Consider the following 17,351-nt stretch of genomic DNA (forward strand, 5'->3'; position numbering starts at 1 on the left):
TAAATTCGTAAAGATTGATAAAAAGTACACAAAATAACTTAAAATATCATAATTACAAAGTGGATGGTTTTAATTAATTTTTTTCTTTATGAAACTTAAATTTAGAACACGAAATATATCTCAGAAGCTCGTCAAAAATATGTATCATTTAAAAGAGAACTTTTTTAAACCTTGACCAAACGACACGAGTTTTTCGTGGAGCCAGAATTAGTTCACTAAACGATGTACTTTCAAAAATGGCGGAGATAACAGTAGTAAAGCAGCTGGAAGGATGAGGAAGAGGTCATTATTCAAAGCCATTTTGTTTGAAGACGAAATAAAAATTCGAAACATACTTTGTCTAAAATATAGCAACGTATGAATTGATGACTTTACTATTGTAAAAAAAAGCATTAAAAAGCATATTAAAAAAAGGTTAATTTTTCTGAAGTTTTTAAAGACATAATAAAGATTTCTTTAACTTTAATAAAGTATTCTTCTATAACAGTCATTCTTGATATAATATGTCTTTCATCAAAACAAATAATTGTTTAAGTTGAAGTAAAATAAAAATTATTAACAATATATAATATTTATAGTTCAGATCATGTTGACAATAATATATGATATTAAGAAGTTTTCTATTAACCTTTTGTTAAATTAAAACGCTTTGATTCAGGATCGTCAAAAGTGAGGTTATGTTGAAATTTCGAGAATGAAAGTGTATAAATATTAATAAAAACAAATTAATAATAATATATGGCATTAAGTTTATCTTCTTAAGATTACGTTATCGGTATTTTCTATAAAGAAATTTTCTATCAACCTTTTTAAATAAAAATAGTTAAAATTAAGAAGCGTTGATGGAGAATCTTCAAAAGTAAGGTTATGTTGAAATTTCGAAAGTGAAAGTGTTTATAAATATTAATAAAAACAAATTAATAATAATATATGGCATTAAGTTTACCTTTTTAAGATTAAGTTATTAATATTTTCTATAAAGAAGTTTTCTATCAATCTTTTTAAATAAAAATTAAGTTAAAGCTAAAATTAAGAAGCGTTGATTGAGGATCTTCAAAAGTAAGGTTATGTTGAAATTTCGAAAATGAAAGTGTTTCTAAATATTAATAAAAATAAATTAATAATAATATATGACGTTAAGTGTACCTTTTTGAGATTGAGTTATCAATATTTTCTATAAAGAAGTTTTCTATCAATCTTTTTAAATAAAAATTGCTAAAATTAAAAAGCGTTGATTGAGGATCTTCAAAAGTGAGGTTATGTTGAAATTTCTAGAGTGAAAGTGTTTATAAATATTAATAAAAATAAATCATTAACAATATATGGCATTAAGTTTACCCATTTAAGATTAAGTTATCAGTATTTTCTATAAAGAAGTTTTCCATAGACCTCCTAAATAAAAATTGCTAAAATTAAATAGCGTTGATTGAGGCTCTCGAAAAGTGAGGTTACGTTATATTTTCAAGAGTGAAAGTGTTTTTACTTAAATAAAAATCAATTTTGACAGCAGTAAATAGTACAACTAGGGATCTTTTATGTAACAATTTCTGAGGAGAATAGGAAGAGTGTACGTTAATTGCCGTTCGCTGCTCTCGTACGAATTGCTCGTTTGGCTCTCCTTCGTCCGCTCTTTGCCCGATACACCATTTCTCCAATTCTCACCCACTTCCCTTGACGAGAACGTGCAACTGTTCAGATCGTTCTGTGACTAATTGCACCCGGAAGTGCAGGGGGCGTTTCGAATTGTACGATGTGCAGGTGCGTAAGTAAAAGGGTTAGGCTAACCCTTTCGTTTCTATTCTCATCCGCTCGCTCGCCATTTCACCTTCCATCTTCTTGACTCCCCTTGTCGCGACCAAAATTTACCGTTTAAACCTTTAGTAAAACTAGATTTATTAATTTCTGCGGATTTACTAAATTTACTATCTTTGATGGATTTACTACTTTTAGTAGCTTTGATGGATTTACTAGTTTTAGTAGATTTGATGGATTTACTAGTCTTATTAGATTTATTAGATTTACTAACTTTGGTGGATTTACCAGCTTTAGTAGATTTACTAGTTTTACTACGTCCACTAGATTTTTCAAATTTTGTCAGAGCTCCGTTAAGTGCATTTAAAAAATATTTGCAAAAATATTGGAAAAAACAAGTTCCTCATATTGGAAAAATATTTGGAAAATATACGAACCTGAAAAATATTGGAATACTGAAGCAGCAATTTCGACACAGCTATTTACCCCAAAACATGACAAATTTCATCAAAAGTGTAATAAGAAAATTTTGCAATGCAAAAGTTAAGATAAAATAATATATAACTTTAATATTATTATTTTCATATTTTTGCACATTTAGTTATGCAGACTTTTGTTCTTTTCTATAGTAAGTACTCCTGTGATAAGTACTCCTCTGTTTGAGAGATTTCTATAAAATCATTGAAATCGTATATATACGTACAGTACTCTATATGACCAAAACGTTTAAAACATTTTCAACGTCCAAGATAATTAATTGTGTTAGATGCATACCATAGGTATTGATTAAACGCCGCTGCGAAATTGTGAGGTGCATTTGCGGTGCTGGAATGTAATAAAATGTATGTAATTAATTACATTGTCAACGAAACGATGTTGAAATGCATCAGAATAAAACTCGATATCTACTCTCTCGTTTGGTCGATATTCCAGTCAGTTCGTTGAAAATACAAGAATTGTTTACAATAGTCCTGGTCATTGTTATGCTATAACTTACGTAAATATTTGCTTTGGCCGAGCATCGGGTTTCTGTTTTAGAATTCTGACGTTTTTTTATTGAGGAGTTCAGGAATTTAGGAATTTGGGGCTTTGATGATTGGGAATGTGGATTTGGAGATTTGGGGATTTGAAGATTTGGGGATTTGGGAAATCATGTATTGGGTTGTTTAGGAGTTTGGAAATTAAGGGAGTTGGGAATTTAGGGAGTTGGGATTTTAGGGAGTTGGGATTTTAGGGAGTTGGGAATTAAGGGAGATGGAAATTTAGAAAGTTGGGAATTTAGGGAGTTGGGAATTAAGGGAGTTGGGAATTTAAGGAAATAGGAATTAAGGGAGATGGAAATTTAGAAAGTTGGGAATTTAGGGAGTTGGGAATTGAGGGAGTTGGGAATTTAGGGAGTTGGAAAATTAGAGGGTTGGGAATTTAGGGAGTTGGGAATTCAGGGAGATGGAAACTTAGAGAGTTGGGAATTTAAGGAGTTGGGAATTCAGGGAGATGGGAATTTAGGGAGTTGGGTATTAAGGGAGTTGGGAATTTAGGGAGTTGGGAATTCAGGGAGATGGGAATTTAGGGAGTTGGGTATTAAGGGAGTTGGGAATTTAGGGAGTTGGGATTTTAGGGAGTTGGGATTTCAGGGAGATGGAAATTTAGAGAGTTGATATTTTAGGGAGTTGGGATTTCAGGGAGATGGAAATTTAGAGAGTTGGGATTTTAGGGAGTTGGGATTTCAGGGAGATGGAAATTTAGAGAGTTGGGAATTTAGGGAGTTGGAAAATTAGAGGGTTGGGAATTTAGGGAGTTGGGATTTTAGGGAGTTGGGAATTAAAAGAGATGGAAACTTAGAGAGCTGGGAATTTACGGAGTTGGGAATTTAGGGAGTTGGGAATTCAGGGAGATGAGAATTTAGGGAGTTGGGAATTAAGGGAGATGGGAATTTAGGGAGTTGGGAATTAAGGGAGATGGGAATTTAGGGAGATGGAAATTTAGAGAGTTGGGAATTTACGGAGTTAGGAAGTTAAGGAATTGGGAATTTAGGGAGTTGGGAATTAAGGAAGTTGGAAATTTAGGGACTTGGAGATTTAGAGATTTTTTAAAGTTAGGAATATGAGGGTTTAGGAAACTGCAGAGTTAGGGATTTAGAGATTTAACAGTTCTGGAATTTGGAAATTTAGGAATCTAAGAAATTGGAGATTTAGGGATTTGGAGTTTTAAGGATTCAGGAATTTATGAACTTGAAAATGTTGGAATATGAGGATTTAGAGATTTAAGGATTTGGAAAGTTAAAGATATGAAATTATAAATATTTAGATGTAGTCATAAGGATATAGAGTTATAATGTTTTGGAGTTATAATGATATAGATTTTCAAAGACATAGAGTTATATGTATAGGGGCAGTGTTATAAAGATACAGAGGTGTAAAAATATAGAGTTATAAAAATACATAGATATAAAAATAAAGAGCCTTAGAAAATCAAGGATGTCCAGAAATTGGCAAATTTGGGATTTGAAGATTTAGAAGTTTAATGATTCGTATTAATATTAGAAGTTTAATAATAACTTAAAAATTGCATCTTCGAAAATGCGAGAATTTAAGAATGTAAAAACTTAACAATTTAAAAATGATTAAACTTTCAGAAGTATATAAATTTGCAACTTTCTCAATTTAAGTATTTAGATCCCATAAAACATTCATAAACATAAAATCTTGAAAATTTGAAAAATTATAAGAGTTACAAATTTAAAAATGTATGCATCCTGACCCAGACGTTCCAACTATTTTAAAATATTCATAATCCAAAGCACAGAACACGTTACATTGTTCCAGTGAAAAAAAGTGGTTTTCTTTTATTAATCGAAAAATTATACGATAAGCTGCAACATTTTTTACGCTCGGAAAGGAAAATGGAAAAAATAATCTTTGTAATATGTTAACTGCAAAACAAACTAGGAATGTAATGCGATTGTCTAGAGAAATGGGTGGCAATTATTTCTTAACGTGTGACTTAGTTTTCGCTGCGACTTTTTACCTCTTCAACGATTTACGTTTCGTTATGTGTTACGCGATACAATTAATCAAAGTAATGAATTACACTTGTGCAACATTTATTTGCTCCGCTGCTCAAGATATAAAAAAGACTGATCACATTTAAAGCTTTTGAATGAGATTTTAAACGGGTGCTGGATAATAAATTAAATTATTTCAAATATAAATTTATTTCAAATTCTAAATAATGTCATTTTATATAATGTTTCAAATTTTTTACAAAATTATATTACAGATGTATTATTTGTAAAATTATGCGATAGACAGATTGTTTACAAAATTATGTTATAGATAGATTTTTTACAAAATTATATTGTACACAAATTTTTTGTAAAATTATATTATAAATAGGTCATTTACAAAATTATTTTATAGATAGATTTTTTATAAAATTACATTATGGGCAAAATTATTTTAAAAATTATATTACAAATAGGTTATTTACAAAATTATTATATAGATAGATTTTTTACAAAATTATATTGTACATAAGCTTTTTGTAAAATTATATTATAAATAGGTTGTTTACAAAATTATATCATAGACAGATTATTTAAAAAATTATTAAAAAATGAGACTATTTATAAAACCTGTTCAAAAAATTGATTAGTTACAATTAAATAAGTAGTTGTAAACCCTTCCTACAATTTATAAAATATTAATAAACATTGCACTACAATATTCTTGAAATCTCCACATAATAGCTCTTCACAAAACAGCAAAATAATTATTTCTTTTAAAAATATTTTATTCTTTATTGCAGTCTCGTACAATTTTTACAATTTCACAGAATTTAATAGCGTGTTTCTTTAAAACGTAATTACATGACTTACATCGTTCTTTACGCTATCCAATTAAATTCCTAGCATACATTTTTCGTAGTTTTCTGTAAAGCTGAAATCGTGTTCTGGTTATATCACACTCTAACTGCTCGTGGTTCGAATATTTTCCAGCAGATTACAACCGTGGCGAGCATAATCGTATTTAACGTCTACCCTCGGAAACGTGCAACGTTATTGCTGCTAGACATAGGAATTGATTACGTAAATAACTAACAAAACTTCAACGATTCACGTGCTTTGGTTGCTTGTAATGAGACTAACCTCTACCTTATGGCGACTGGGTATTCGTGTTTAATAGGGAGCTGGATTATGAAGGGGAGTTTTCATGACTTTTATAATGAATGATTTTTATTGCTAATGAAATATTTTTGGGGATTTTGGGGATTTTTGGGGTTTTTGGGGATTTTGGGATTTGGAGTTTTTCGGGTTTTTGGGATTTGTGGGGTTTTTGGGATTTGGGGGATGGGGATTTGGGGTTTTTGGGATTTGGGCCACTTAGAATTTAGGATTTTTGGGAATTTGGAAGATTTTGGGATATTGGGATTTTGGGATTTGGGGCTTTTGGAATTTACAATTTTTGGGACTTGTGAATTTTGGGATTTAGGAATTTTGGGATTTAGGAATTTTGGGATTTGGGAATTTTGGGACTTGTGAATTTTGGGATTGGGAATTTTGGGATTTGGGAATTTTGGAATTTAGGAATTTTGAGATTTGCGAATTTTGGGATTTTGTGATTTTAAAACTTTGGGATTTGGGGTTCTGGGGATTTTGGGATTTTGCAATTTGGAGTTTTTGGGGGTTTTGGAGATTTTGGAATTTGGGAATTTTTGGATTTGGAGATTTTAGGACTTTGGGATTTGGGGTTCTGGGGACTTTGGGATTTGGGTCTATAGGATTTTGAGATTTTGGAACTCCTAAATTTACAATACTTCAAATCCCCAAATCTCTAAATCTTCAAGTCTCCAAACTCCCAAATTTCCAAATTATAAATATTCTAAACTCCAAATCGCTATATCCCTACCTTCTCCAATTCCCAAATCTCCAAATCCCAAATTCTCCAAATTTCCTAATCTCCTTGTCCCTATTTTCCTAATTTCCCAAATCCGCAAATCCCCAAATCCCCAGAACCCCAAATCCCAAAGTCCTAAAATCTCCAAATTCCAAAATTCCCAAATTCCCAAATTCCAAAATCTCCAAATCCCAAAAACCCCAAATCCCAAAAACTCCAAATCCCAAAAACCCCAAATCCCAAAAACCGCAAATCCTAAAATTCCCAAAATTCCTAAATCCCAAAATTCTCAAATTCCAAAATCTCCACATCCCAAAAACCCCAAATCCCAAAAACCTCAAATCTCAAAAACCACAAATCCCAAAAACCCCAAATCCCTAAAACCCCAAATTCCAAAAATCTCAAAATTACCAAATTCGAAAAACCCCCAAAACTCTAAAGACCCTAAATTCAAAAATCCCCAAATCCCAAAAACCTCCAAAATTCCAAAAACCCCAAATCGCAAAATTCCCAAATCTCCAAATCCACACATTCCCAAAATCTCCAAATCTCCAAATTCCCAAATCCCTAAATCCACAAATTTCCTACCCCCAAATCCCCATCCCCATCTCTCAAAATCCCCACATCCCTAATTCCCCGCACATCAGTCAATATCCCAAAAAGCATTTCCTGTATTTAACTACATCAAACAGAATAGAATAAAATACATCTCGTTACCAACGCATAAAAACATTTTAAAATAAAGCCCCTCGCAATACCCACATCAAAATTGTATATTTTACAATCACCAAAAACATTGTACCGTTCAATATATGCATTAATGGAATTGTTCAATCAATGCTTTGAGTTTTCACATGATTAAACGTCACACCGCGCTCTCAACGACCAGTACCAACCCTCCAAATTGATCAACCGTGCTACTGATTTTTTAACATTCATTTATTTTCAAACGGTTCTTTCGTTGCTTTAAACGCAATCAACAAATGAAACATGTTTTTTGTATACGTGCATCTGGGTAATTGCTATGGTTTTTATTATTTTTTGCAGTGGCTCAGGGACCGGAACTGGAAATAATACGAGTCACGCGTCTTCAGATGGGACCTTATCTCTGCATAGCGTCGAACGGTGTGCCACCTGCGGTCAGCAAACGAATTGTACTCATCGTTCATTGTAAGTAGTTGAAATGTACTGTGGAGGTGTGATAAGATGGCGTGTGGATCGATGTTTGTGTTGTTGGTGATTGACAACTTGTGGGATGCATAATTATGCGATGCATAATGCGCAAATTTATTGGGGTGGAATGGTATTTATGGGATTGCGACTTTGTTTATTGTAGACTTATTGCTTTATTAGCTTTTTTTAATATTTTTAAATCCTTAAGTATTTCAATTCTTAAATTCATGAATTTCCAAATCCTTACGTATATCAATTCTTAAATTTATAAATTTCCAAATTCTCAAGTAGTTCAATTTTCAAGTTCATTAATTTCCAAATTCTTAATTATTACAATTTACAAATTTATAAATTTACATGTTTTCAAATATTTTAGCTTTCAAATTCACGAATTCATTTTTTGAGCTTCTCAAATTTTATACTTTCTAAATTTCTAGATATTCTATAAGAAAATGTTATAAAATTGGTAAATTTAATAATTCTTCAAAAATTTGTCTAAATTAAAGTTTTGAAGTTTCCCTAGTTTGAAATTGTAAAATTTTAAAATCTCCCAAATTTGCATTCGAAAGCATAAATTTGCAATATTTAGCTAGTAGAATCCTCAAAATATAAAAATTCTTAAATAACCAAAGTTTAAGTACCAAAATTTCTAAATATCCAAATTCTCAAAGCAATAATAAAATATCCAAATTCTCAAAATACTAAAATTTCTAAATAATCAAATTAGCAAAACACCAAAATTTTTAAATATAAAATTTCACAAAATGCAAATATTCCTAAATATCCAAATTCTTAAAACACTAAAATTCCTAAATAATCAAACCTAACCAAACCTAACCTAAGCTAACCAATATTCCTAAATATCCAAACTCTCAAAATACTAAAATTCCTAAATATCCAAATTCTCAAAATACTAAAATTCCTAAATATCAGAATTCTCAAAGCACTAAAATTCTTGAATAACTAAACTTGCAAAACACCAAAATTTCTAAATATTCAAATTCTCAAAACACTAATATTTCTAAATATCCAAATTTTCAAAATACTAAAATTCCTAAATAACCAGATCTAACCTTACCTAACCTAACCTAACCAATATTCCTAAATATCTAAACTCTCAAAACACTAATATTCCTAAAAATCCGAATTCTCAAAACATTAATATTCCTAAATATCCAAATTCTCAAAATACTAAAATTCCAAAATATCCAAATTCTCAAAAAACTAAAATTCTTGAATAACTAAACTTGCAAAACACCAAAATTTCTAAATATTCAAATTCTCAAAACACTAATATTCCTAAATATCCAAATTTTCAAAATACTAACATTCCTAAATAACCAAATCTTACCTTACCTAACCTAACCTAACCAATATTCCTAAATATCTAAACTCTCAAAACACTAATATTCCTAAAAATCCGAATTCTCAAAACATTAATATTCCTAAATATCCAAATTCTCAAAATACTAAAATTCTTCAATAACCAAATCACGAAAACACCAAAATTCCTAAATATCCAAATTCTCAAAGCACTAATATTGCTAATTATCTGAGTACCTAACCTCCATTATTTTTCTCTTCTCCATTTTTATTTTATCATCTTCCTATTTCTATCATACGTATATTTGTCCTCATTCTTGAATTGACAAAAGCGCGATCATGTTCTTCGAAATTTAGTCTACGAAATAAGCTCGTATTATGACGGTATACCCAAAATCAGCATAGCACTGAATTATTACAGGACCAGTGTGCTCCATTTTAGGTAAGCGGTTGTCTGTACCACTCGTACTCCATTTTAACTCGAGCGTGGTCTAAAAACAATATCGACAGATCTCATACACATCTCGACGGTTTCATTTGTACTCGTGGAAGGATTCCTCTGTTCAATATGAACGTAAGCAGAGGTTGTGTTCCAAATTTTCGGTGCAATATCACGTTATGTTGAACTCTGGTATACCGAGTATTCGTTTTATTCCGCTTTCACTTACTGTTTACTGTTTCTTTAGTGCATTGGGAAGTGTATCTACTTCAAAATTTTAGATGAAGGGGACAGATTTTGTTTGGTTGTATTTTTTTACTTTGTATGTTTTTTTGAAATATTTCTTCACTTTCGATATTTTGTTGAGTTGATTTCAGTTCTTTAGTGAAATGTCTTATCACTTTCGAGATTTTTGTGAAATATTTTTTCATCATCAATATTTTCTTAAAATAATGAAAATAATGAAAATAATGAAAATAATGAAAATAATGAAAATAATGAAAATAATGAAAATAATGAAAATAATGAAAATAATGAAAATAATGAAAATAATGAAAATAATGATAAATACGGCACTTTATTTCTACAAAATTTTACAAATCCTTGTTAATATAAAACGTTTTACAAAAGACTATTTTATTATTTTTGCAACGTGTTAACTTTTTGAGAAATGTTAATTTAAATTGCGCGGGCAAAAATTGTACTTGTTTAACTTCTATTTGGAGCAAGTTTTATTTGAACATACTGCAACGAAAGTACTATTCGGAGATACTGTACCAATTAAAAGAAAATATTCGACTAATTTATGAGCGTGCACGAATAATCCGTAAATTGTTGACGTGCTAGCTAAATTTTCGTACGCGCCATCTCTGGCACGCGTGCCACACATCGCCACCATTGCTGTTGCATACATTATGCAATCAAAAATAACGCAAAACGTTTTGTTCACTAAATAAACGAATCTCACTTATAATACAAGTGTGGTAATTTATAGAAATTTTCGCTAATGGAAGAAATTAGTAAAAAATATAAAATTGAAAAATAGAAAATTGCGAAGTTAAGGTTGTCGTGACTAAAGTTTCAAATATGTAATGATGTCAACCCATGAGTTGGTGCGCCAAGAGGAGGATGTAGTCAGAACAGCTAGTTCAATTGGTCAGAATATAAAAATGGACGCCTCATACATATTTTCTGCGGTAGTATTGACTCGAGTGGTCAGCATACCGATTGGACATTTTGTTTAATTTTTCCATGTCATATCGTATATATTGAACGCAGTAAATTTTTATGCAATCTTTAAGTACAACACGATTTTAATGTGTCATATTTAACAACTCTGTGGCGCCATCTACAGTCCCTAACTGCACCATGAATTATAAAATGGCGGACTATTACAAGTTTAAGAAACGCAGCAGTTTACTTAATAGCAAAACTTGACTAAAATATCATTTTTTCAACACTAAAGACTATATTTCAGTACTAATTATACAATATAGTCCCTAAAATAGTATATTTTAATAATACTCACATTCACCTGGAAATATTAGGAACCTACAAGATTACATACTATCAAAACTCGTTTCCAGAATTTTTCTGATCATGAAAACTAACCATGAAACTGAGTTTTAACTTTTTATTAAAATAGCTTCTGCATATGTTGCAGTTTACTGTTAATTTTTTTCTCTTTGATATTCTAAACATAACTTCTCGAATAATCTAATAGACATGGTATACTGATGCCAATCCACTAGTTGGCGCGTGAGGAGGCTGACGTGTTCAGAAGAGCTTCAATTGATCTGAATAGAAAAGTGGATGCCTCATACATATTTTTGGTAGAATTGACTCGAAAGGTCGCATAGCAGTTATTGTCCTTCTCAAGTTCCAACTTTTCAAAGTCCTAACCTTTCAAGGATCCAACCTTCTAAAGTTCCAATCACCCAAAGTTCCAACCTTTCAAAGTTTCAATCTTGCAAAGTTTCAACCTTGCAAAGTTATTAATTTCTAATGTTATAATCTGCCAAACTTTCAATATTCCGTGATTTCAACCTTTTCAAATTTCACCTTTCACTAGTTCTAACCTTCCAAAGTCCCAACTTTTCAAGAATCCAATCTTCTAAAGTTCCAACCTTCTAAAGTTCTAACCTTTCAAAGTTTCAACCTACCAAAATTCTAACCTTCCAAAGTTACAACCTTGAAAAATTTCAACCTTCCAAAGTTCTAACCTTCCTTAGTTCCAACCATGCAATGTTTGAACCTTCCAAAGTACTCATTTTCTAAAGTTTGAATCATCCCAAGGTTCAATCAAAGTTCCGACCTTCCACTGTTCCAACTTTCCAAAGTCCCAGCCTTCCCCATATTCCAACCTTCAAGAGTCCCAACCTTGCAAAATTCTAACCTCCCAAAGTCTCCACTTTCCAAAGTTTGAATCACCCAACGTTTCAACTTTCCAATGTCCTGACGTTCCTAAATTCCAATTTTCGAAAGTCCTAACCTTTTCACATTTCGATAATTCTAAATTCGATCATTCAACCTTCTTAACTTTCTATCTTCCAAATTCCAAATCAACCAAATCCAAATCCAATTTTCGAAAGTTCTAATTTTGCAAAGTCCCAACCATGCAATGTTCTAACCTTCCAAAGTATTCATCCTTATAAAGTGTAAATCATCCCCTAAGAATTCATGAATTTATATTTCTAAGATCTTTTGACTTTAAAAAGTTTTGAACTAGTTTCTTATATTATGAAAGTTTTATATCATACTCATATAACTTATAGAAAATTTGTAGATTATGAAATGTACGTCGACGTATTGTTTAAGACTCAATACTTAAAGACCTTTGTCGGTGGTCAATAATGTACATAAAAATGTATGATTCAACGAGCTATCATCAGAGATTATAATTTATGAACAGAAATTGACTAAAGGTGATAAGGTCGCATTATGCAGAAGGTGTTCAAAAATGCAATTTAAGATCTCAGCAACGTAACAGTGGATTTTTCGTGAAAGCGGACGATAATAACCCCACTTGGGGGTTCGTGAATGACGGTTGCAAGGGACCATTGTTTGCGGTTCTGAAGTAACACCTTAAATATTTTCTGCCGCCGGCGAAGCTGCGCTGTCACGAACCGACCTGTCGACTTTGTTACTGATTGATTAAAATAGAAATTGCAGATTTAAAATTCAGATTTCGCGAGAGAATTCCATTCAACGGTGCTCTACAGCAAATTCCTTCGCGCGAAATAGCTATTACATTTTTTTGTCTGGTTAATGACTACATAATTTCGTTGCATCGACAGTTTTAGTGATCAATCATGACTGTGATTAGAGCAGTAATAACAGTGCTATAATACAAACTATTTTTGTTGTGGTAAAAATTTTGTTGTAATGACGAGAATATATTGTCACAGTGATAAGAATAAAATTGTCACAATAATAAAACATCTTAATATTATAAACATTGCTATAATGATTGTTTGTCATAATGATAAAAAAGAAATACTGTCATTATAGTAAAAACATTGTCACGTCGATAAAAATATTGCCATAAAAATAAAAATATTGTCACAGTGATAAAAATATGATAAGAGTATAAATATTTTCACAACAATGAAATTTTGTCATGACAATAAAAATATGTTCATAATAATAGAATATGTGGTCCAGTTAAACGTAATGTAAGAGACAGACATTTCAAAAAAATAAAAATGTAAAATAAATAAGAAAATATAAATACTTTCTCAGTAATGAAATTTTGTCAGGACAATAAAAATATGTTCATAATAATAAAATTTCAAGTTGAAAATAATGTAGGACAGATATTCAAAATAATAACAATGTAAAATAAATAAAAAAATATGTCTAAATCAAGCATTTTTATATCTAACGTGCTATACCCATATTTAGTTTGAAATAAAGTTATGTTAAAATTTTTTGCCAAACGAGGTCATAAGCCATACGCTTTTTGCTCAAGTTATTTTAACACGTATCTAAGAGTAAAATAGAAAGTAAAAACATAGTGAAAGTCATTTATATTCATCTTCAGAAGCGCTAATGGCACGACGCCATTTTTCTGGTTTATTAAATTTTCCAAGTGAATGAAACTCATTTCTGTTATTAGGAGACGGGTTGTTTATAGTTTTCAATGATTATGAGATCAACAAATGGTGTTTTGCAGTTCAACCAATGGTCTGGATTGAGAACCAACTGGTTGGAGCTTATGAGGATCAGAGACTTACTCTGGAATGTCGAAGCGAAGCTCATCCTAGACCAATTACTTATTGGACAAGACCAACGAACGAGACAATTGCTAATGGTATGTACATTTTATTTACAGCAACTTCTTTTCTTAAAATTAAATCTGAAAGAAACTTCTATTCGATATATTAGAAATAAGTGAAAGTGGATATATTAAAAATAAGTGAAAGTACATATATTAGAAATAAGTTTCAGAAATTTCTATCTTCGACTTAATTCATAATTATTGAATTACTATATATGTATTTCAATCAAGAATAATACAACAATAAAATATTCACATACAATCAATATTCATATATCAATTCACATACATACAATATTAATATTCAATGTGAAAATGATTGTTCGCCATTTGCAATTTCAGAATAGCTTTTATAAAATAAATGATCTAATTAGTCATAAAAATATAGGTTATTTAGTTTGTAGAATTAGCTGTAGAGGATAAGAAAAGTTCAGTGAACGTATTACGATTGGGATTAGGAAAAGTTTCGTAAATAACCGAAGAGTGGCGCCACTTGTCGAACACCGACGCCATTAAAACTTAGAATTAAGATTTATTTCAACTCAGTTCTCAGAAATCAAATCGGTTCTCTAATTTCTTATTCCCAGAAGAAATCAAAGAATCAGTGAAATTCTGCATATAAAAGAATAAATATTAAGATCGAAAACCGTAGTTGAGCAAAATCAAATAGAAATTGAAGTATTATTTTAAAAAATTTAAGAACCCCTCAACAACAGAATTTTGATAGAATTAAATACAAGTACAGAAAAGTAATATTGAACCTCAGCTACCTGTGAAGCGGAAATAAACAGAAATAAATACAAACTAAGAAAAAGAAATAAAAATAAAGCAATGTGTTATCAAATAAATTTTTAACAGAGACATGAATACTGAAAAGTGTGGTTAAACAAATTTTTAATGGAAATAAATAGAAATACCACCAAATAAATATTTAACAGAAACAAATACAAATACAGACACGTGCTACAAAATAAATATTTAACAGAATATTTGAACATGTGTTACAAAATAAATATGTATCAAATACACATTGTCAAAGCCCTCTATTCTTGAAAAGGAAACAAGAGTTAATCTTCAATCAAAACATCGCTAAATGGAAAAATTAAGAACAGCAAAATTCAATATTCGGTCTTCCAATAATCCTGCAACAAATACGAAGTTCACGTTCTAGTAATGCTAATGTAGTTTCCCCCAACACCATTGTTTCGCTCTAATATCATTGTTTCGCATTAAACGTGGCTGAGACTCTTCGTAACAGTTGTTGAAGGGTGAGTTAAGAAGTGTACGTACGTGCAAAAGGTTAAGGGAAGCGTTGCATGTAGCTCCACCCTAACTTCGTTAATTGATAACACGGTTTCGATGAAACGTATAATACGCCAGTGACACCGTGGCGCATTCGCCTCTTTTCGTCCACAAATTATTACCGGGCATAATTACCGCGAAAAAACATTTATTTCTGCATTAATTGATACGTCGACCGGTTCTAAGCGCGAGAAAGTTGCCCGTGGCGTGACAGAAACTCGTTAAACTTACAGATTAAGTTGAATGAAACAAACGACAAGAAAGACGCGAATGAAAGCGTAAAAATGAAAAAATAGCGTGAAAAGGTACAAAACTGTTTTACGCCCTTCGTGGTTCTAAAGAAATTTCGTTGAAATATTAAATTTGTCGGTGGCCACAATGCAACACGGTAAGGAAACCTTAATGGATTATTCAAATATTTCATTATGAACAATATATTATATTGCATAACGCACTTCTACCAAAATTATTCATATTGTGCTGATACGTGAAACAATAATTATTAAATATTTTTCTTATGTAGAACTTTTTTTATTCTCCACACTAATTTTACAATTTATTTTATTTATAAATTATTTGAAGGACTTTTACTTTACTCTCCAAAAATTGCAAATATTACAAATTGCACAATTAGTATATTTTTATTATTACACAAATTCATATACTTCACATAATAATTTTTGTCATATAAATGTATGTGTTTCTCATATAAATGTATATCGCCGAATTATTGCTGACGGGAATCAAAACTATGCATGAAGCAGAATTTTTAATTTCGTCCATGTAATAAAGACAATTAGCTGAAAAATGCAAAAATTTGCAACAATAGAGCTGCCAGAATAACTAGGTTTTCATGAAACTTGCAGAAACGTAGAACACACAGTTGCAGATACTCTCGTGAGTTATAGTACTGTATCAGTGTGCGAAAGGCAAATATTATCAGTTATTTTATTCACCATACAAGTTGGTTCGTGCAAAGACACGTATGACTCCGTTTTTCATGAAAAATGAAACGCAATTTCCGACAGAGTTGAAACGAAATGTTTAATTAAAGGTAGTGGATCGTCCATGCAACCTCGTGAAAAACTGACCAGTATTTATAGAAATGACACGCAACTGTATAGAACGAAACATGGATCCATTAAATAATAACCACGGAACAACGATTAAATTAAAAGTCGATAACAATTCGTTATAATACTTTTTTCGATTTTAGTAACTCTGTCAAACATTTGTATTATTTTATGTAACAGTTTTTATGCTACATACTCAAGCGTTTAATTAAATTATTTATCGTCGGAAAGTCTGTCAAAAAAGACCGGTTCAAATGTGAACTGGTGCGCCGTTCACATGTGTGCATCGAACTTACACATCCATCAAATTGCATGCATGTTTGAAAGGTGGTAGCTGACTAAAGTAACGCGTGATGTTGTCTTTACATTAAACAATTTGCGTGAAACAACGGTTAAATTGAAAGTCGATAACAATTCGTTATAACACTTTTTCCGATTTTACTCGTCATACTAAAGTTTGACAAACTTTGTCAAACATTTGTTTAATTTAGCGTAACACTTCATGCTACATACTCAAGTATTTAATCAAATTATTTATCGTCGGAAAGTCTGTCAAAAAAGATCAGTTCAAATGTGGACTGGTGCGTCGTTCACACGTGTGCAACTTACACATCCACAAAACTGCATACATGTTTTAAAAGGTGGTAACTGACTAAAGCAACGCGTGTTGCCTTTACGTTGCATGTTTTTACAACGAAATATATGGGCCAAACATCGGGATACTGTGTCGGACGAATCTAGTATACAAATAAAGGAAAGAACGGTGTAGCACAGCAAAATTATTCCGAGCGTTCAGCGCGAAACGTGTCTTGATAAGTCTATGGTGCAAATAAGTTCAATGTCTGCTGTTCCGCATTGTCAGTGTTATAGCTACGAATAAACACCATGGACGTCCAACGTATACGACACCTGCGCTGCAGCGAAAATGATATTCTCACGAATAACATGGCCGCTGGTGTATCCACTTTGCGCAATTTCATAACGCCTAAGCGACCCCGCACATAAATAGTTGGCTTACCATCAACCGACTTCTTGTTATTTGAAACCGACCGTTATTACGTTACGATGCCGATATTTGCTCTTTGAAATTAATTATTATATTGTAAATTGAGGAT

General features: G+C 31.3%; 1 protein-coding gene across 3 annotated transcripts in view; it reads left to right on the top strand.

Moving 5' to 3' along the window:
- Positions 1 to 17,351, top strand: part of LOC100880608 (neurotrimin) — a 185,131-nt gene that overhangs the window by 138,655 nt on the left and 29,125 nt on the right. For all 3 annotated transcript variants that reach the window (XM_012288790.2, XM_076539588.1, XM_076539587.1), the window contains exons 5-6: positions 7,695 to 7,817; positions 13,757 to 13,894. In XM_012288790.2, coding sequence (XP_012144180.1) covers positions 7,695 to 7,817; positions 13,757 to 13,894 — 261 coding nt within the window. The remainder of the gene's footprint in view (positions 1 to 7,694; positions 7,818 to 13,756; positions 13,895 to 17,351) is intronic.

This window comes from Megachile rotundata, chromosome 14, assembly GCF_050947335.1.
Source record: "Megachile rotundata isolate GNS110a chromosome 14, iyMegRotu1, whole genome shotgun sequence".
Taxonomy (NCBI): Eukaryota; Metazoa; Arthropoda; class Insecta; order Hymenoptera; family Megachilidae; genus Megachile; species Megachile rotundata.